Below are 22,790 nucleotides of genomic sequence, written 5' to 3'. Positions count from 1 at the left end.
TGAAGATCAGAGCAGCAAGCAGAGTGATCTGCTTTTTCAGACTGGAGAAAAATCCCCTCAGCCCACTGCATTTCAAAAAAACCCGCTGTTTAAATTAGGTCTTCTTTTCAGTAAATGCTTGAATTCTAACCCTAAGATTTGCTAGAGGCTGAGGACACCAGTAATACTGAATGTGGTAAATGAAGAACAGCCTATTTCTTAAGCACAGCTTGCAGATATCCTCCAAGAAAACTGAAGATGGAAAAAAAATAGATAAAACATATCAAGTGGATGTTGGTAGGTTAGAATGGCCTGCTGGATAAGGAATAATTTTTTTCCCTTTCTTCCAGAGAAGGAAGTAAGTTTCTTCCAGTGCCTGACACCACGGCAGGTGATGAACCAACAATCCTCCCCTTCTTCTGTGAGAAAGATGCACATTTGGCTAACATCTTTAAAACTCCAAGAAATAGAAGTAATACATCACCACTACCAAAATAGGCTCCAAATGCCTACGCCCTGGGCATCAGTTATCTGTTGACCTTTCGCATATTAGACACTTTGGGGGCATTTCAGATCTTAAGAGAAATCCCTCCATCAGTAGGTCAGACTGAATACAGAACAACTGAAGACTACCTTCATATAGCTTATACCTGATACTTTTATGTCCAAGAAATGGATATTGCCTCTTCATTTTCTAACTACTTAAGAAGCTAATAAAACCTTCTAAAGACATTCAGCTATATTAAATTACCATTTGGGAGCCCTCAATACAAAGTTACTCTTTGAATGTAAAATGATCATTCACTTATTAATACTATCCCCAAAAGCAAACTGTTAAATGTGCTGCTCTGTCGAGCACTTTGTGCCTGGTGCTTGCAGCTGTCAGCCTGTGGGATGGATATAATTCAAGACATTGCAGATGTCTCCAGGAAAAGATCTTTCCCCAGAATTTCCCTCACCATTGCCATCATTCCAACCCCTCCACAGGAGTTATTGAATAAAAAAATATTTAAATAGTAGCATAGTCTTGCTCTTACTGTGCCTTTAAAATGAATCATTCAGAGAGAAGTAGCAGCAGATACTTATCAATAAATATTTTACACAACTAGCAGTCTTCAGTTTGTGGTACTTAAGCCTTTACTCAAACTGGAAATGTCTTTCCCTTTAATTACTACTACTACTACTACTATTATTATTATATGTTATTATTATTGCTTTTATATTTTATTTTATTTTAGTTATTACACTGTTCTTATCTTGACCCGTGAGTTTTGATTTTTTTTTCTGATTCACCTCCCCATCCCACCGGGAAGGAGGAGTGAGCAAGTGGCTGTGTGGTGCTTAGTTGCTGGCTGGGGTTAAACCACAACAGTGTCTCATACCCACTGAACTAACATGCCACCTGATGACATGAACAGTTCTCAACAATACGGCTACCTTCAGACAAGGTATGCTCAGAAAACGAAAAGCTTGCCTAAAGTGGTACATTTCACAATTTACACACGATAACAAATGCTTTTAGCCTTTAAACGTTCAGACTGGAAAACAGCTGAATAGGAACAATTTTTCTTTAAAGCACTGCTCCCTAGCATTAGGAAAGAAGTTCAAAGCCACTGGAAACTCAGCAGCTCATCCATTACAGCTCCCATCCCTCCCCCACGTAAGTCTGCCAGCAGTCACTTAAATGGAAAATCTGAAATTAGACTACTAACAGAAAATGTCTTTGAAAAACTGTAAAATACTCCAGAACTCATGTAAAGTGCTGATTTTCTATGAGTTACCTACGTCCTCTGAGCAAGGCACAGAATCACACTGGAGAGAGAGAAATAAGCAAGTAAATACAATCTGGAAGAAAGAAAAGAACATGAAGGGATAAAATAAAAAAAAACCCAAACAAAACTCCAACCAAGACTTAAGTTCATTTCCAGAGGTATAATTGATAGCTTCTAGAAGAATGTATATAGGAAATTCAGCATGACCATGTGGATTTTTTTCCCTGGTTATTCTACTGAACAGGGGAGAGTGGTGTGTTGTCCACTTGATGAACAGACAGTAAGACCAGCAATCAAAATCTCTATGTAGGTCTTGCAATAGGAGCAGAAGGCAAGAAATAAGTGAAGATTTCCAACCAACTCCTTAGACTGTTTTGTTTTGTTTTTTCTTTTTGTTTCTTCAACTGTTCTGTGTTCCATAACAGCTACAGTGGTATACTGGCACTGATGGTTGCTCCAGTACAACCAAATGGATGCTTTGCAAAAGCAGACTCAGCTAAACTTCACTTTGGATAGCTCTTCTGACACTGAGTTCAGGCAGCCCAGTGCAGATGCTGCTACCACTACTCCCCACCTCATTCCCCTCAAGCCCAAAGCCTCTGCTCTGCAGTGATCAGGCACGTGTGAAACACGTGGCAGTCTTTGCTAGTTGATGGCTCGATCTACTACTATAGGTAATACACTGTCACCCAGCCTCTGTCACTATCATCCCATGGAATATGAAGAAAGCAAAACAAAAGCCTTTAAGGCAAGATCTATAGAATTCTTTCACCTTCTGCGCATATATGATATCTATAATTGGTCAATAAATGACTTTATAATAGTCTATGCAGACAATGCTGATGGTAACTATTTGCCTTTTGCTCTATCATTGGAAGTTGCCAGAATTTCCACGTAGGGATTCTCAGAATCAACTCCTAAACCATTGGTGACTAATGTTAAAAATCTCACTTTTATAAACAGCAGCTAGGCTTCAAAAACTCCAATTCATTGAAACTGGATGAAGTGACTGCTTAGAATTTTGAAAATTATGCTACTTTTCTTTAAATTGACACACATTCATTGAGAAACTTCAATGGGGAGGGCTGAAAATCTTGTTTCTGAGAATTGCCCAGAATAGGAAGATAACTAAATATAATAAAAATGAAAAATAGTTCTGTTTCAGATATCATGAACACTTCAGAAGAACCTTTTGCCATCATGTGCAATTGAGTAAACTATCTAGGTAGCTATGACAAGCTATTGCAGGGCTTCACTGAATTAGGTCTCATTCAAATGGCTCCTCCATAGGAGGATGGAAGAAGAAGGTGTGTTGCTCCAAAGAAATCTGACTGTTATCTGTGTTTCTCTGGAGATGAAGAATCATTTGTAGTTACTTAAGCACTTGGAAAACTAAGTAACCAAGGATAAACAAACCTTTATAAAAGTATTCTATGTAACTGTGTTTTTAAAAGGTAAGGTAGTTCCACTATGAATGCCTTTCTTCAGTCACTGTTTTCTTTAAATCAACAGACCTCCAGAGCTTGAATCGTATCAAACCTTGGCATCACCAAAATGATTGAATGAAGTTGGACACTTCAGTTGGGCCTTGATAAACAACTATCTGGAATAAATAATTAAATAATTTATTAAAAAAAAAGACTGACCTAAATGTAGTTAGAAAAAATGTTCTGAGTCCAGAATTCTTTCTAGACCTCCCTTCTAATGTTACAATTATATTTTCCTTTTAAGCTTACTATGTTCCTTGTGCTTTAGCAAGCTGCAAAAGAACAAATAAACCTGTCCTGTAAAGGTTAAAGTTGGAGTTTCAAAGCACAGTAATCAAGGGTGTGATACATTAGCCACAGCTTTTCAAGGTGTTTTTGTATTCAACTCCTAGTAACTCAGTTGCTTAACATTTAAAGAAATGTACGAAATAGAAAGTTTGGGCATTTTCAATTTGCAAGTCTGGGGCAGCAGTAATGATTTGTTTTACAAGGTATCAGAGTTCATGGACAGTAATCACAAACACCAAATGAAATTGCTTAACAAAAATATAATGAAAAAGCGAATGTTTTTGTATATTGAAAAAGTTATACAGCAAAATACACTACAATGGTGCAATACACTGTCACACAAAAACTCTCTTACCTCAAATCTTTGCACAAAAAAAAAAAAAAAAAAAAAAAAAAAAAAAAAGTCCTGTTCTTTTAAACTTCCATACTTCATATGTAAAGCAAAAGACCTTTGTAACAAGAAGGCCTCTAGGAGGTATTGTGTCTATATTTCTGTAGGACAAAAGAAGTTCCAAGACTGTCCCTGAGAACAGATATTTCCCCTTTGGTGCCTATAAAAATCACCAAACACTTAGAATAGAATCATAGAATTGTTTAGGTTGGAAAAGACCCTGAAGATCATTGAGTCCAGTCACTAACCTAGCACTGCCAAGTCCACCACTAAACCATGTCCCCAAGCACCACATCTACACATCTTTTAAATACCTCCAGGGATGGTGACTCAATCACTTCCCTGGGCAGCCTGTTCCAATGCCTGACAACCCTTTCAGTAAAGAAATTTTTCCTAATATCCAATGTAAACCTCCCCTGGCCCAACTTGAGGCCATTTCCTCTTGTCCTATCGGTTGTTACTTGGGAGAAGAGACCAACCCCCACCTCACTACAACCTCCTTTCAGGTAGTTGTAGAGAGCAATAAGGTCTCCCCTCAGCCTCCTTTTCTCCAGGCTAAACAACCCCAGTGCCCTCAGCTGCTCCTCATAAGACCTGTTCTCCAGACCCTTCACCAGCTTCGTTGCCCTTCTCTGGACACGCTCCAGCACCTCAATGTCTTTCTTGTAGTGAGGGGCCCCAGACTGGACACAGTATTTGAGGTGCAGCCTCACCAGTGCTGAGTTCAGGGGACAATCACTTCCTTACTCCCACAAACCAATTTCTTACCGGTCTAATGGCATAAAGAACTTAAGGAAACCTGAACTAGCTAATGTACACGAAAAGAAAAGCATAGGCTTCACTCAAAGTATTCATTTGCATTTCAGTGAAGCCTGTGTTCTACCCAGTAATCCCATTTTCTGTGTGTAATGGGCACAGGATGTAGTTCCGAAAACATGTTCCTGCATGGTTGAGTAGTGTTTCATAAAGTCTGCACTTTCTAGATGGCTAATATTGAATTATGCAATGCCTTAGCATTGAGGAACCACACATATAAGAGAATGACCAGCTAAGAAAACAGATTAACTATGATGGGAAACCTCATATAACTTTTGATTAAGCAATGCCCCCTCCCGTGCTATCTACCTTAACTGATGAAAAGAGCGGCAATAACTATTAATTAGTGCTCAGGCAGAGCTTCTTATCGTGATTCTCTTAGTCATTGTTGTGGCAGCCATTACTGAAGTACAAATGCTTCCAAAATGCCAGACTATTTTTCCTGAGATTTCCTGCAAGTTAAGGCCAATGCAATTGTATTGGGGAAAAAAAGAAAAGTTGCTGTGAGAGGTACAGGCTGAGAATTTCCGTTTCATCTGCTGGTTCTTAGTAAACTTTTGCAGCTAAACAGCTTAAGAATAACACCTTATAAAATTTACTACGAACATGCTACCAGAATGAAACAAAGAAGGCTGCTGCAGAACTCTGGCCATTGACAACAGAATCACAATTAGTAGTTTCCCAGAGGAGCTGTGAAGATTCAAACCAGCTGAGGATCTGGCCTTGACCATTGGTCTGAAAGGCTGAACTGCAGCCAGCAGCACTTCCCAGCCAGTTCTGCCTGGTCCCTGTGAGTTCATTTTGTTCATTTTGTTCATTTTAACCTAAGACGAAAAATTAATATTAATTAATTTTAAAGATGTGACATTTTGCAGACTTAACTGCAAGGTTACACTTTTCCGCTGTCTTTCACATAAATGGCAATATCCTTTGGAAGAACATCCTCCTTATTCTGAATGACTAGTAAAAGCAGTAACATTAGGTCTTATTTTCTTGAATAGATGCCCAGCAAGACTGTATAAGCACAAAACTACTAGTTTGGAAAACAATATATCTTAAAGCAGAGGGATTTTGCATTTGGGTTAATCATTATAGTACAAATTACTTTTGCAAAAAGACACCTTTACCTGAATTCTCTGGTTATTCTGAAGTGTTCTCTGTTCATGCAAAACATCTGTAAAATTACTTATCTGTCTTTAAAGCCAATTTTGGGGATAAAATAATATAGGGTCTTTTTTCAGTGTCAAGGAGTGGTTGATTCATACACTGAACATGTTCAAATGTAATTCTTTTCCAAGAAGCTGAAAACATTGCAAATTTTGATCTTCCAAATTGTTATTACTATGCACTACTTTAAAATACTTTAAACATAGAAGCACCAAAACTTCTCCCACGTGGAAATCAGAAACAGAAACACCCCATGCACACCTTCTATCCTCTTGCAGTTTATTAAACTGAAAATATTGATCTACCAGTGTCACCCTTTGAGATTTCCCATCACTGACTCACGTTAAGTTCTCATGAATAGTCTGCAACCAGAAATCCTAGCTCTTGGGTATCAAAGAATCACAAATTCGTTTATGATTCATTCTGAAATGAGAAGATAAAACAGAAAAACTCCTGTATGATATTTGAGAGTCCTTATCACCAGAAAGAGCAGACAAATGTCATGGGAAGGACAAATTATGAGAGGCAGGTCACAACTCTGAAAAAGCTGAAAAGCTAAGGAAACCATTGGCCTTCCCTCTTGCATAGCATACATTTTGCTAGTTCCACATAACATTTCAAAACTTAATCCCTTTGGTCACCCCACTGCTTGGCCTCCCCTTGAATTCTCTTAATCCTTTCTGCAAAGAGGAATGATACCTTCAACTTGTAGAAAGTAGATCTGCAGGGCTTTCAAGTGCCGTGGAAACCAGATACAAATTGCAACTAAATAGTCATTCTTGCATTCCATTCTAACATTAAAGATGCATACAGTCACATCTTTCTATCTTAAACCTAAGCCTCCATCTCACCTAAAAAGAAATTGAACTCTCTTGGCTCAAAGAGAAAATGGGTTCTTCCTGACACAGTAACATATAGCCAAAAAACCCTTGAGAACGGCTCTCCCAAACTTCTCAACCACAAGGGCAGAAAAGCAATAGAAACATGCTGGCACTCTGACAATCTAGAAAGATTTTCAACAGGGAAACAGATTTTCAACAATCAGCTTTCTTAAACCTTTCTTCCCACCACCCTTCCCCAACCCACACATACTGACACTGGAAATGGGGAAAAAGAGAAGCCATTCCCTGTCAAGGCAAATTTCCCTTGTGCACCTAAGATACGTTGAGATCTCTCATGTCAAAGCAGAGCTCACACCAGAGAACTCAAAACATTGTCATTCTCTATATATGGTTCAAGCAAACATCCCCCACCTGAGATGGAGAAAGTTTATTGCTGCCCTCTCACAACATCATCTGAAACATGATTTTCTTTCTCTTTATTGACACAGAACTTCATTAAAAATGAATGAGAGCATGGCAGCAGAGTCTCAGTTGGAGTAAATTGCCATGTCTTCACTAGAGCCACTGGATTACCTATTTCACTGAAAGCAGAACATGAACATTCCCAGAACTCCAAAGGCATTAAAATTATTTCAACTTTTTGTGAACCGAAGCACATATTGTTCGAGTAGGTCAGGAGTTACTCAACGTGTGTAATAGACTTGTGGTACATTCAGGGACATTCTGTTATCTCATTATCTACTACCTTGTGCTCTTCAAGAGATTTATTCCACTTCTTTGAATAAGAGAAAATAGAAAACAAAGTCATTTCAAGCTGTGCCATTGTTGTTTCACAGGTTAAAACTGAGTTTACCAGTTCTATCAATAACCTGTACATTCATCTAGAAATACCAAGGCATGTTACCAAATACAAGTGTTAAAAATGCTTTTGAAAGAAAAAAGCTTCTATCCCTGTTATTATAATCTAGAGGTCAGGCTTGCAGCTCTTCTTCACTTGAACAGCACCATGAGATTTAAAGCTGCTGAGCGTGATCCTATGGGCTACAAACAGCCTTCAACTTCCACAACCTTCAGCAAGTACATCCAAACTGTAGGGATTGTTTCACAGCATCTGGTGCTCTCCTTGGCTGTATCCTACCCTCCACCCTGGATGAAGAACCAGAGTACATTCCACAGCACTTGCCTCTTACTGGAAAGGGTCTTGGACATGTGGGCAAGCAGGAAACCAGAGTACACCCCAACAAGTGGTCCTCTGGGAGACCAGGACTGGTAGTACTTTATGGGACCCCTCAGTTCCACAGTTTCAATTTAATCAGGAAATAAAAACAGGAAGCTAACTCCAACTTCAGACTCTTGGTGTGAAACAAAGGCAAGCCCTTACAAAAGAATTTCTGCAGAATTAACCTAGAAGCTCTTTTGAGCAGAGATCTCCATTTTCATCTACTTTGAAAAGATAACATGTGGAAAATGAAAAAAAAAAAGAATCTCAGGTAGGCACAGTGTTCTCCACTGCAAACTATACCTATTTTCTCTGGCAACACAATTCTACAGCATACTTGTTGGGAAATCAGCCATTTCTGCAGTAGTGTCTCCATTTCCAATACGGAAATAGAGGGATACCTGAGTGCAGAAATGCATGACGGAAGATGTCAGAAGCAGCTGAAGAATTGTAGCACCTTCCACAGAGAAGAGAGTGTGGAAATCTGTACTGGTATAAAGAATATATCAGAAGTACCAAGAAGAATAAAAAGAAATTAATTACCTCTCTGATACGCTTTACTCGGCCTATACACAACCTAACATTTAAGCCGTCAGACTGACTTTTAGAGGAGGCAGCTGGAGCTGGAAATTCCTGTAATCTGGGATCTTTCTCTAACTCAGTCTTGTTGATTTGATTTTTAAAACACCTTTTCTCCTTGTTTAAACACACCTGCATTTAGAGAAACAGACTAGTAGCAGTTCTTTAGTTCTTACATACAGATGGTTACTTTAAAGCAGTGGGAATCTGCTGAACATGGAGACTAAAAGGTGATGGACTATATTTTATTTTAAAAGCCCTCAGGGATTCTGTGACCCTGAAGATCTGGTCTTGAACAGAAGGAAGACGTTGTTGCAGAATCTGAGTGAATTTTGTCCAGAGGTCAAATAGGAGAATATTCCAACTAGAACAAAACAAACAAAAAACCCCCTCCCTTCCCAGTTATTGTACCTACTATTAACAGGCCTTTAGAAACCAAAATGACAGGGGAAATAAAAGAGCCTGGAAGCACGCGAAAACACTAGGTGGTATCTTTGGGAGGCTTTGATTTTGGTTTTGTTAAACCATTATCTCAAAACGAAAAAGTACAGGACTTTAAGTACTTGATCACAGCAGGTATTTCTGAATCTCAGAATCTTATTTTTTTCTTACAAAAGATACCAGATTTTGTCAATTCAAAATGTTTTGCAATTTGTCAAGGCAAAATACCATCACACCTGTTTAAAACTACATGAAATGGAACAGATAGCAATCATATCTGCACTGATCGCTAGGCATATAATCTTCCTCCTCAGAAGCATTCAGGAATCAAAACCACATGACAGGGGCTACAATTCTGTCATATCTCATAAAAATAAGAATGACCATGAGTGTTTAGGGAGATCTTAAGGGAAAAAAGCACTGCATGTTTCACAGTTCTGGGAATATGCGACAGGCAGAAACTTCTGACGCTGTACCCTGTGGCTGAAGCTGATTTACAACCAGTGGAGCTTCAATTTGCTTCCAAATGAAGAGGGATAATTAGTTCCTAATGCAACAGAAAACACCTACTCCCATATCTGAATATTCGTAAAAAATACATTAATTTCGCTGTTACATTCTCACACACACAGAGGAAAAAAAAAAAACAAAACCTCAAGAGAGGAGAATATTCTGAGAGTTTCAGTATGCTGTGCTGTGTCTTCACTGTTCCATCAGGCAAAAAGCTGGAGCTATTGCCTCAGAGACAGCTGGGATTTTGGCCCTTAAAACAATTCGATGGTTCTTGTGCTGCTCAGTGATCTCAAGGTAGAAACAGCTCAACTTCAGAGACAGTGATATGTGGGGGCAAGGAACAGGGAACACTTGGCACGGCTCTTTTTAGCTTTGCTGTGCCCTTAACTGTTTTACTTCTCTCTACTTCTGCAAGCTTAAAGAATTTGGCCTTATATGACGGGCGAATGTATGTAAAAACAGGACGTTGTCTTTCTCATGTTTCCTTCACAAATGAGGCTTCAAATAGCCTGTGACAAAGCAAGGTTAGGAAATAGGCAGCTATAAAGCTCTTCGGAATTTCACATTTTAAAAAGTGTGTATGTCATGTATCTGTTACAGTTTCTTAGCAAACTGGAAGAGAAGAGTACTTACTGTCAATCCTTGCTCCCCTGGTTTTCCTGGCTCACCCTAAAAATAAAAAACAACAGTGAATAATTTCAGTAACATGTCTTGAATTCAGTTTTCTATCCATTAATAAAGTATCTTAAAAAACTCATTCTTAAACATGTATGGCAACTGACTGCACATTAAATACATTACATGTTTTTTCTGTTTTTTAAACTAGTGGGCCAAATGTCAGACAGTTTAAGAGGCAAAGTATTATTTCACAATCATTTAATGGAAAAGTTCTCAAGGCAACAGTTAAGTATTGATGTCCTGACTCTGTCCCTTGGTCCCAGACATAATATTCCATTCCAGTCAACGGTGCTAAAGGACACAGAGAAAGGTTGTTTTCACATATGTGCTGAATCCCACTGTTTACATATTCCAAAATTACTGCTCTGTGTCATCACCACAGTCAGCAGGTGTAACTTACCGTTGCAAATTATCATGTTCCATAAACCCATGAATATTGGTATTTTGTAGCCATGCAATAATTACTCAGCTGTTAAATACCTGAATTGGTTTTCAAAATGGTAACCCATCATTTTTCCAATGTATTCTCTTTCTCTGGGCACAGCTCTACATAAAGTCAGAATCTATCTTCCCTTTCTTCCCACATGAACACATACAACTGTCTGTAGAGACAGCAAAACATATTAGTCATACAACATGGGCTAAAAATACCCATCCAAAAACTAGAGTTCTTATCATTTCAGTGAACTGGTTTACAGATCACTCCCTTGTAAACCAAACAGAGCATAAAGTAGTCCACGTGCTGTTATATCAGCACAGCTGCAGGATGGAGACGTGTGGGCACACATGCTCCTCAACCCTGCCTCACAGTGGAAGAGAAGTAATGGTGGCTGATGGAGTTGCCCCCTGTGCCTTGCTACCTTGGCTGCTTGGCTTTCTCCGGATACACAGCAAGTGTACAGGCATGGGGGAAAGCAATGGCCAAAACGTCATCTTATAGCTCTGGTGATTGTAAAGCTCCTTGCTCGAGAAGGACAGGCTGAAAGAGAATTCCCTGCTTTGCTTAGTACTGCAAAAGAGGAAATGAATGTCTTCTGATGGTGGTTGGCCACTGTAAGGACAACGTCCTATAGCTGTGTGATGCTGCAACATCCCTACTCATAACACAGTGGGGCTACTGTTTTGTTGTTCAGATCTTTAGCTCAAAGGTCCACACACGCCTTTTAAAAATACAAAGCTGTTGCTACCTGTCAGCTAAGTTTTCCCTTTACAGCTCTCCTGCTCGACTATATATCACATAGCCATGCAGGAACAAGCCTTTTGAGGATCAGGAACATGAACCTGAGGATACAGGACAGTAACAAGCAGGATGGTAACAACAGTCAGCAACCTGGATGGTTTCTCTCTGAATGCTTGTTTGTACCTGATTCTAAAGCAGTATTATGAACTGATTTTCCATAATGCTATAGGGCTTAAGATAACCACAGCTTAGAAAACTATAAAAAGAAACTCTCTCTTGCCATCTAAAGTCAAAATCACTATGGAACTATTATAAAATGGAATGACCTCATTGCATAAAATGCATTACTTTCCTGTTATGAGAAACACTAATGTTCCCTTTGTAAAAAGCACAAAACCCCAAGCAACACACAGTCACGTTGTAACCAGCAACACCAGCTGACTCTGCTAGCCTCTGCTAGCTAGTACTTGAGCTATAAAAATGGTATGACTGCAGTCAGAAGTAGGTTCTGGTTTCAGTCTCACCCTCACTACATCGAACCAGAAGCAACTGCTGACCGCAGATGATTTTACCACATTAAAAGAATGCGAGGCCCAAAACCTGATGTGCTGCAGGACTAACCAGAAATGAGTAGGTGGTCAAAGTAAAGCATCGCAATTGAAGCAATGGCCTTCTAATGTCATTTCATAACCTTGAGCTAGAACTTGTAAGGACAATGGTAGTAAAAAAACCAAACCAAAACAGTAACAGCAGCAACCCTAGAGTACTGCATGTCTTAACTGGCAAGCCTTGCTGGATTTTCACGGGAAATTTTAGCAGAGTCTTACTATTATTATCATGTTATATTTGTTCAGTTAATGCAACTTCATATGAGGCAACCTGAATAGGGTCAGAACAGGAGTGTACATATTTTCTTTCTTGGTTTTACCTAAAAAGGCCCTGCTGGGAAATTTTATGCCTTCATGTCCTGGCTCCACATAACAAGTCATGCTTTTTCTTCAAAAAACCTGTTTCTGTTTCCAATGCTAGTCCTCACCTTGATATTTCCCTATGTGTCCTCTTGGCCACAATCTTTACTTATCATGGGCGTGGGGTGTGTGCATCTGCCCACGTGGCATTTCAGTTGTCAGGTCTCCTTCCTGTCTGTGATTCCATTTCCACACTGATAACACAGTGGCATTCATGATAAAAAGAGAGGTACTTCTTTCAAAAGAACGAAAATTAAGGAGGCTACAAAATCTAAAACCAAAACCATACTCATATTTTGCTTAAAAAAAAAAAAAGTCATGTGTTTGTGCATCTGTTTAAAAGGTGTTTAATCACCAGGTCACAAAGTGCCAAAAGTAGTGGGTCTGATTCTGTGCCTAAAACAAACAATAAGCAGTTCTGGATTCTGCTGGTTGTTCTAATGAAATACGGCAGATGAGCCAAAGAAAACGGTACTGTTCTACATGTGTAAAGATGGCAGAATCTGACTCCAAACTTCTTCATACTTTGGGCAGCATTTAGCAGTTTATTACTATAATTCCATGATTTTTGAGTCTAAATAATTAGGAGGTGAGAAATAAGCCCGTCCATGCTACAACGTCTCAAATTCAGCTTTATCTTGAAAAACATTTACTACTTGTGGAGAGGGGCAGACCCTCCTCACGCAGCTATTAAACATCAGTGAGCAACTGAGAAACCTTAGAATGTGCGGGGAAACTGTTCGGGTGGGAAGCAAGGAACCTAGGTGTTACTCTTGGCCCTGCTATGAACTTGCTCTGTGTGTGTGGGACTTCAGGTACACCATGAAATCTGCCTGTGGTTCAGTTTCCACATGGTCTTACTTGCCAATCGTGCCCCAGAAAAGATCTTTGAAACAGAGCTGGCATACACTTGAGAGGAATTTGGATACCGTGACAGCAATAGACTAACTCACCGGTATGCCAGGCATCCCACGAGGACCATCTTTGCCGGTATCTCCTGGGGGACCTCTGGGTCCTGGTGGCCCTGGAGGCCCAGGGGGTCCAGCTTGTCCTTGATCCCCCTAAACCAACAAAAAACTGATCACAAGTTTGCTTTAGAGACATTAACCACGCAAAAAGACATTGATTTACCCACAAAGAGTGCCAAAACCTGGAAGAAGCTGCCACAATCTGGACAGTGGCTTCTTCACTGCTTATGGCAGAGACTGCATTTTGCCTTGAAGAACTGGGAGTTGTATCTGTCCAGTGCAATCAGCTACTGAGCAGAAGGTTCAAATTCTAAACTGCTTGTCCTACCACAGGACATACGAAAAAATTTGGGGTAGCCTTGCAATATTTTATTCATCTAGTTCTCCAGAGCAAGTAACTGTTTTCAATAAGCAGCTGTTTGCTTCACGATTGGCATAATCATGACAAAGCTGAGGTAAAAAAGAAAAGTCGCATGTGGGAATATACAGTTTGCATGGTAATTTTCCAAGCCCATCAATGATGCATGGATAGATTTTAAAAATGAGCATGGCAAATAAATGCTCTTCCATAAAGTTATACATAATTTTTAAGCTGTTTGGGGGAGCTGTCTTATAGTGACAATTAGTGATTTTTACCTATTAATTTGTAAAAGCCAATTTTCAAGAGAGTTGCCAAAATGTATTACCTTCCCCTTTAAAAAAAGACACCAAAAAATGGTGCTCAAGTTATTTAATTTCCAGCACACCACCGCAAACTGCCAGAAAAAAGATGACTACATCTTAAATGTGGATCATTTAGCAAAGATACCCATAGCCTTTTAATTGTTAATATCATTAACAGTTGCTTCATTCCAAAACATTTTAAAATTAACAACTGGCTATAAGAAGGCATCTGACAAAAAGGTACAGCAAAGAGTAAATTGAATGTAAAAGAAGAACCACACTCCAGTGAGATGAAGCACTACCTTAATGAGGCGGCGTTTAATGAGCTGCTGATCAGCAGAGAGAAACCCATGATTGATTTTAGGAAACACCATCTGATCAGGCAGGTGAGGTCAAAGGTTGAAGATCAGAGATGAGAGAATTGAAGAATAGACATCAGAAGGCCCGAGAAAGAAATAAAGACATATTCATTAGATTTGTAATAGCTGAAATAATATAAACCGGTGCTTCTGCCTGACAGAAACTGTGCATTTTCTTTTGAAGAGGTTTACCTCTAATGTACAGGACATACCAGTTTATGAATTAATCACGCACAATGAGTTAAATGTGTAGCTATTTTGTTCCCAGATTTCCTGTGTGAATTCCTCACATGTATTAATTTTTCCATTATCCAGGCTCTAAAAATCCATACTTTTTATGCTCTTCTTTCAGCAAAGCTTCTAGAGACAAAGCACCAGTTCGACTTTCAGTCAGATTTTCTAACCAGCATATTGTGCCATGAAGAATGGTGTCATTTTAATAAGGACTGGAGTTTCAGCTTGACCAGATTTGTTCAATCCTTCCTGCTTAATTTGCAAATGCGCTTTGAAAAAATCTGTATGTACAGATTAAACCTCTGATATCTAACACAAATAGCTGACTCTACATATAACCAGTATAGAGTTCACTGACGTTTTCCACACTCCTATATGCCTCAGGGAAGTAAGACTACAGAAAAATCTTATCTGAAAATAAGATGCTGACCAAGATCACGGGAAATGCCGGTGTTTCCAGGGCTAACCCTATACACAGCTATAGATTTGATCCTATGCTCTGCATCAGGAGTACTTATACCTATGCAAAGGCAGTGAGGGTTAACTTAGGTCCACTGTAAGGATTCATTGGTATTCCATGGTAAAAACAATTTTTCATGTGCACTTTTATGCTGATAGAGAGAGACCTGACTGAACAGGTACATGTCAGCCACAAACCTTGACGGTGAGGATCTGATTACTGTGCAGAGCAGCAACTGTGGGGAAGCCTGGCAGACCCTAGGGACACAGCATAACATGGTACCAAAACAGCACAACACAAACATCACAGAGACAATTTACTAACAGACAAACAGAACAAACACTATGTTTAGTATACCCCATGTTGCCTACTGACAGGAAACAGCTTCTCTGTCATGTGGGAAACAGAATTAGGTTTGCACTACATTGCAGATGCAGGCTGTTACATTAAAACAAGAATATCAAGAGATTTTAGAAGGAGAAGTCCCACAGAGGTGACTTTCCTTAAAATTACAATAGATGGTTATGATCATTAGACAGTTGTTAGACTATCAGCCAGCAGATGACTGAGCCATTTCCAATTAAAATGTGCTACAGCACTTCAAGAGACCTATGTAGAAAGCTTTGACTCTGGATTGCTGCAGAACTTGACAGCAGTGACAGTTGATTTTGAAGCGCTTTTTATAATTAACATCCTGCTCCTCACATTCTGTTTAACATATGACATTCAGCACATAAACCGGCAGTACATACACAATTATAAACACTGAACAACAATCTACTGCTAGATCTTGGGTAGTACAGAATGGCGAAGGTCAACATTTTGAAGGCATACATAGCAGCATTTTCATATCCAGGGCAAAATTTTTCCCCTCAAGTACTGTATGCTGCATATGGTTTCTTGTATCCTACTCTACCAACATGTGCAGAACTTTTACTGTACTGGTACAAAAAAGAAGTGTGGTAATCGTGGCCTGCTGTGACAATATAAGGGGTGAATTTTGCCCTCATTTCAATGTCTTTTTCGTGCTGCCTTGTAGGGTGCAAATTAGACCTTCTGATAAAGGTGAAACCTTATACAGTTGAGCAGTGAACTCCTAAAGAAAGAAATCCACAAGTCCTCTCCTTGCCTTTAGCATAGCACACCGATGCAAGGCTTGTTCAATGGCTAAGAATCATAGAATTAAATATAGTCTGGTAGCTTTAAACTCCCTACATTCATGCTTGCACACATGCCACCTCTGTGAGGTGGAGCTGGTGGCAGAGTCCCTCCATGAGGCCTGGAGTGTAGGGCTGCAGGCTTGCAGCTTGGCATCTCCAAAAGGCAAGGCTGCACCTAGCTCTGGCTGCCAGACAAGGTGGCTTCCAAGAGCTCCTGCATGAAGGCTCTGCTGGGGCAACCCACGCTGCCACAGTGCACGAGCCCTTTGCAGCCCAGCTGGCCTAGTGGAAAGCACCAAGAGGTAAGAGCAGCCTGCCAGGTCTCTCAGCTGCAGCAGATTCTTTTATCATAGCAAATATTTGCTCTATTCATCTCCACATGCAATCACATCAGATGTCCTCTGGATCACAAAGACTGCACTGGTCTTTACAAAAACCTTTGAGTTGCATTCAGCAGCTTTATTCCTGATATACACCCAAAAGACAAGGAAGCTGAGACCCTGTAAGTGGATCCCATAAAGCCAGTGGCAGTTTTACCAGCCTTCCCACTTTGTTCTGACAAACTGTGGTGTGGCTAACTGCGTTGCTTGGTGACCTGAAATCTCCTCTTTAAGAAACAAATAAAAAGAAAACAAAACCAAAAAAGGCTGAAACTCCAAACATTTAAAGATACTCAATCCTGAGACACTGCTAAGACTGGAATGATACAGCATTTAGAAAACAGATGTATCAAATTTGCATTTGTCTTATTATGGAATATAATTTAAAGAAGTTATTAGATGGTAACATGCCAGAATCTTTACATCTGTGACTCATTAGCCCTGCTGTGCACATGGTCCGTTCTTCTTCTAGATAAAACTACAATACCCGTGTAATGGAAATGAGTACAAATAAGAATCTACAAAAGAACTAAAATCTGAGTAGCAAGCAATAAACATTAAATCTCGTTTATTAAAAAAAGGGATAAACAGAAAATCTTTTAACAACAACATTTTTATTCCTCAGCCTTTAGGATTACAGCACAGTAATTTTCAGTTACCTCTAGAAGTAGCATATTTTCAATTTGACATTTTAAAAATTGGAAACTCAAAACTTATATTCGGTTTGATTTATTTCATCTTGAACATGAAGGAGAGCTGAGAATTAATTAAGAAAGGTGTTTAATCAGAAAATATACTGGTTTGCCGTGAAAGATATTTTTTCTTGAGAAGAAATGAAAGAATTTAGAAAGTTTTGTGTAGCTCCACACAAACACATTTACATAGAGCACTTCACAGTCCAGCCCCAGCATTCTCAATGTTCCCCAACACCACACAAACAAGTTCAAGAGCAGCTATCAGTACTGCAGTTTTCTGCCTGTATAAGTAACACACAAGAAAAGGGGACAACCCCATTTTTCCATCAGCAGATTAGTAACTTCTTTCAGCTTGTTGCCTAGTAGCTTTCTTTCCTTTGCCCAAAGCAGGCATAATCTCAGACCTAATGGTCAGAGGCATGCCATGCCAGCTTGGACTTGGAACATCTCCCCATACGTAACATGCATATTTGAAGTGAGGCATAAACATGGGAATATTAAATGGAACCCAGCAAAGAAACTGTAATGGGTGCATAGTTTTCACATGCGTGGGAGGCTTTAGAAGGCATTGCATCTTCTGGCATCCATGAAAGATAATGTTGGCACACAATGAGCTTCTAAAAAGGCATAAAAAGAGCTATCCTTCCCACAAAATGAGTTCTCTTCCCTTCCTGTCACTGCTATAAATATAGCTGCAAATATCCCCTAGATCTATTTTATTTTTTTCTCTATCTAAAGCTGTTCTCAACGATGGATTCAAAGTTACTCAATTTTCTCTTTATTTGGTTTGATTCTTGAACTGCACATAGGAAGGGCCCTTGTTCTACACCCTGGGAGGCACTCACAGAATACAAAACACTACAGTGATCAACAGCAACCATTGGCCCACTAAATTCCTCCACTGACAGCAACTCAAGCTCACCCTGAAATGCTAACTGGTTACAAATTCTAAATTAGCATATTTGTTGCAAGTCTCGCTGCATTTTTTTCCCCAAATCCAAGCAAAACATGATGCTTCATGGAGGCTAACAGGCATGTGATCACATAAAGCAGCATCCTGCTTACCTACCTGGAAATGTAGATAAAACCTACTCATCCCCCTACAATGGCTACTGTGAAAACCAAAAGATGCCAGAACATCATATCATTCCCTCTGTCTGATTTTTTACTTAGATGAAACAGTTCTCCCGTGACATCCATCACCTCCTTCAAAGACGTAACTCCCACTAGCAGTCCTAGACTTTTCACAGTACATTCAACTTTGTGCATTAGTCTACATGAGGTCAATATTACAAGATCATCATAACCTTGTTCTATGGAAATATAATAACATTAAGCAACAGCATTACTGGTTTTACACTATGTGGCATACACTCCATTTTGACTATTGCATTTGCTTAGTACAGTAAATGTCACAGTCCTCGTTCGGATTTTCCTTCTGACCTGCCAATAAACTCAGGCTGCACAAGCTTACATGTTCCTGTGAAGACATGGTAAATGAGACAGGAATTACCACCTGCTGTTCACTTGCACTTCCTAAGGTTACAGCCAGCTGCTGCTATTTCACATCAAATCACACAGGCTTCAGGCCAGAGCGATCCTGACACTCTTTATGGCTGCTTTACCTCCCCCCAACACCACCTCCAGTTCTAATTAATCCCTCAGACCAAGTGCCAGTCCTGTAGCTAATTATTGTACCTGCCCTGGGGAAAACAATGTTCGATATCACCCTGTACGGTGCCATGGACTCTCAGCAGGAGCTCTTTTATATAATCCCTTTTATCATAACTGCTGCTTTCTCCATCAGCAAATCTGCTAACTAAAACAGTGCACCACAACAAGACAAGGATCCAGGAATTTCTTTTCACTTAGGCAATCATTCCACAAAGAGTTTTAAATTGAATACATTATGTAACAATTCAGACTTTGTAGTAAAATAATAAAAATGTAATGTTTAAGAACTAACACAAACAGATTACTATAAAAGTGTTTGTTGTTTTCTATAATGACCTCTGTATTTTCACAGTGAACTCCACCTAACACCACACTCAAAATGAACAAAACTGGAAAAAGCCAGCACTTCTCTATTTTGGTCCTAGTATCAGACGAATTTTCAGTGAGGCAAATAACTTTTCCACACAAGTCAGTTACGAGTTCTGATGAGTGATCACCATCTGACCTACACAAAATATCCTTCCTGAAGGAAAACCTACTAGTCTCACTGAAAGTGCTGGTAGGCATCCAGTTAATTTCAAGATGGGATGGTCCTCCCTAGAACCAAATTGATTCTCACAGCAAAAATCTTCTGTCCCGGCTTATGTTTCTCTTCAAATTTTATACCACTGCAGTTATGCCACACAAGTGATTCAAGCTACTTCTATGATATTTATTAGGACTGGACGAAATGTTTTTAAAGAGTTGTTTTCAATCAAATTGGTCCAACTCAAGTGTTCAGTGTTGCAGCACATTTGCGTGACAGCTGCAGTTTGACATAAAATGACTGCACGATGTTTTCTTGGTCACAGGACAGGGCTGTAGAAAAAGGAACAGGATGTACAGAGACTTCCTTCCTTGCCATTCCTCTGGCATTACTAAAAAGGGGCAAGATGCAAACCAACCGGTGGTGACTGAAGACAGGCACTGCCTAGTCCTTAAGACAGGAATGACAACATCCTCTTCTGGGGCGCAGGTATGTGGCACTCTCTCTCTAGAGTGTCACAGCTGTTCTGCATTCCCCAGGGGAACCTCAGGAGCCAAACATCAAAGGCATAGCTTGGAGCTATGCTTGGAGCGTCATCCACAGCCAAAAGGACACTCTTGTGAACTCTGAAAGAGGCACATCTCAAGTCTGAGCATCCCAATGCTTCAGACAAAGTTGGCAGCCAGTACAATCTGAGTTCTTTCCTAACCTCTTCTAGATATAGAGCTCCAAGTTACCTTGCTCCAATTTGTTACCCTAGTTTCAACTTAATAGAAAACAGGAGAGCCACAACAGCTTAACGCTAGTGAAGTAGAATAGATAATTAGTCCCAGGAATGGAGTAGGTAAATACCCCTGTTGCCTTCTGGCAGATAAGAAAACAAAGTCTCAGAAGTTATCAGCTCACAGACAAATTGTCATTAAACCAGATGTCTGGCAGTTTTCTCAACGATGCTGCTTCGGTGAAAGTTACGTTAATGGAAAGAATCATGAAAGTGTTTTTAGCCCACTTATTGTAGTACACTAAGAGTATAGTTTGAAACAGTGGTTAGATATAGTTTATAACTTGAACTGTAATTTGCTCTACACAGGACAACTGATAACAGAAGAAACAACCATGTGGGTAGTCATACTGGTAAAGTATAAATTTAAAACAGTACTATGTTTGTACTGTATGTTTGAAGTAACACATAATAAACCAGAAACTACGCTTTATACACATGTGAGAATATCACTTAAGGGAATACCATCACTATATCATCACCTCTGCTGCAGCTTTTAACAGTATATTCATTTAAATGAAACAAAGGAGTATTTAATTAGAAAAGGAAAAGCTGGGGACAACGCTAACTTATACTAACGAAAGCTACACAATACTTCCATTAAGGCAGATAAAATCAATGAGCAGTATTTATAGAAGAAATTAAGAGAAAATTTAGTAGGATATAATCAAACATCATCAAGGACAGTCCTGGAAGAAATTCACAGAAAACATTTAAATTATGTAAAATTATATTTAATTAATGTAATACTCCAACTATAACACTATACTTTTTTGCTTAGACAAGATGCTGAATGAGGATAAAAATTCACAGCGTGCACTGTTTGGGAACAAAGCTTCCTATTATATCACTCATTTACCTACATTTGCTACAGTCAGGAATGCCTCCAAAAAATGGAGTCTTGTTTTTGGTGAAGGCAAGAAATCAGATTAATTTATATACTACTATTTATTTTGTGAAGCCAACTTGTTCCTTTCTAAAAAAAAATGTGCCAAACTTCGAATGAAACAAAATAATATGGCTTTAAAAGAGGGTAAAAAGTTAATGATCATGGTTTAATCATCACTCAGTAACTATTAATTTCTGATTTATTAACGAGGTGTTGATTCTAATGACACGAGCATAGGTTTTCTGTTTATTGTCAGTAGGAGCAGGAAAAGTCTCAAAATATTTATTATGCATTCCTTAGAAACATACTAACTAATAATACACACATATTAAAACTAGACTTTTTAAACTTTTCTTTAAAAAAATCAGGTCAAAATGTATTGCATGGATAATTTTAATTTCCCTTTAATATGGGACAGTTTATAAAAGTTTGTCTATAGCGTAACAAGTGAAGTAATACTTCAATTTAAAAAGATAGCTTATATCTATATATACACACGTATTTGTATTTAGTTATTTCAGTAAATGGACTGCTTCCAGAACCATTTCTGTCAATATTAGATAATTTGTAAACAGTTCGGCACCAGAGAAGAGAAGAATCTCTAAAATTTCTGCCATAAAACAACGATTCTCTCTAGTGGGTAGCAAATAAGTAGCAAATGTGTTAAAAGTAAACAAGGAAGGGGAAAGGGTTAAATAGAAAAGAACATTATATCACTACCTGAACCTGTTTTAACAGTACACATCTTCAAGTCAATAAAGGTTAATGGAATAAAATAAAATTCTGAGTACCTTTTGTTTTCTAGAACTTAATCTCTTCTGCTGAAGATATTATAAAGATGTTATCAGTTCTGTGCAGACCCAGCTGCTAGGAAAATTTACTTAAACATACCAAAAGGAGAAATAATTTTACGGAAATACTTCGCTATGGCTTCTGGGTGGTTTCTCGTTGTACCTAGACCAAAACCAATTTAAAGGCAGCTGCTAGCTGATGATTTCTAGACCTGATAAGCAAGGAATCTCTCATGTATCTGAACTTAAGGACAGAAGATATTTATTATGTCATTTACAAAAGGATGAGAACTAAGACACTCAGTACTAGCTGTTCCATTCTCAAACATTCACCTCCAAAGATCTGTTTCCTTTAATCAGGGTACAATCTCTAGTTGGACAACATATCCTTTGCAATCCTACAATTATGAAATCTTTGAAGGCTTTTTTTTAAATTGGGTTAGAGCAGAACAACCAGAACCAAGTAGTGGATTGACATCAGCATTTGTTCTAATAGTCCATAGGCTAAACCCCATAATTTTTAATTTTGTCATGGCTCAGTACAGTAACACAAATCTCCATGGACATGTCATGAAGCCATGTTCTCTGCAAAAAGAAGTTTCCAAAAGATTTACTAACATTACTGTTTCTTATACTGATATCGAGGAAAGCTGTTTGTGCATTTGACCTAAATGCCTAGTCTACCAGCACTTTACAGCAACAAGTAGAGATCTGATATAAAAATATATATAAAGAGATCAAAAAACATTTTTTTCAAATAAGATCAGGACTTCTGAATGTATCCACCACTACTTTTTCTGTGGTCTCATGTGGCCAAAAGCTGTATTAATCTGCAGCTCAAACTCACTCTCAGGGCATGAATTTCAACATCACTCTCCCTACCAAAGTGT

General features: G+C 38.9%; 1 protein-coding gene across 1 annotated transcript in view; it reads right to left on the bottom strand.

Annotated features, from left to right (window-relative positions):
* The window catches only part of COL25A1 (collagen type XXV alpha 1 chain), a 318,154-nt gene that overhangs the window by 78,658 nt on the left and 216,706 nt on the right, over window positions 1–22,790 (bottom strand). Inside the window, exons 8-10 of the mRNA XM_086464793.1 lie at window positions 14,254–14,325; window positions 13,274–13,381; window positions 10,128–10,163 (exon numbers count right to left, since the gene is read on the bottom strand). Coding sequence (XP_086320919.1) covers window positions 10,128–10,163; window positions 13,274–13,381; window positions 14,254–14,325 — 216 coding nt within the window. The remainder of the gene's footprint in view (window positions 1–10,127; window positions 10,164–13,273; window positions 13,382–14,253; window positions 14,326–22,790) is intronic.

The sequence above is a fragment of the Leptosomus discolor genome, chromosome 4 (assembly GCF_034619465.1).
Source record: "Leptosomus discolor isolate bLepDis1 chromosome 4, bLepDis1.hap2, whole genome shotgun sequence".
Classification (NCBI taxonomy): domain Eukaryota; kingdom Metazoa; phylum Chordata; class Aves; order Leptosomiformes; family Leptosomidae; genus Leptosomus; species Leptosomus discolor.
Note: the sequence above shows the minus strand (reverse complement) of the source record. Positions and strands in the feature narration are given on the sequence as shown.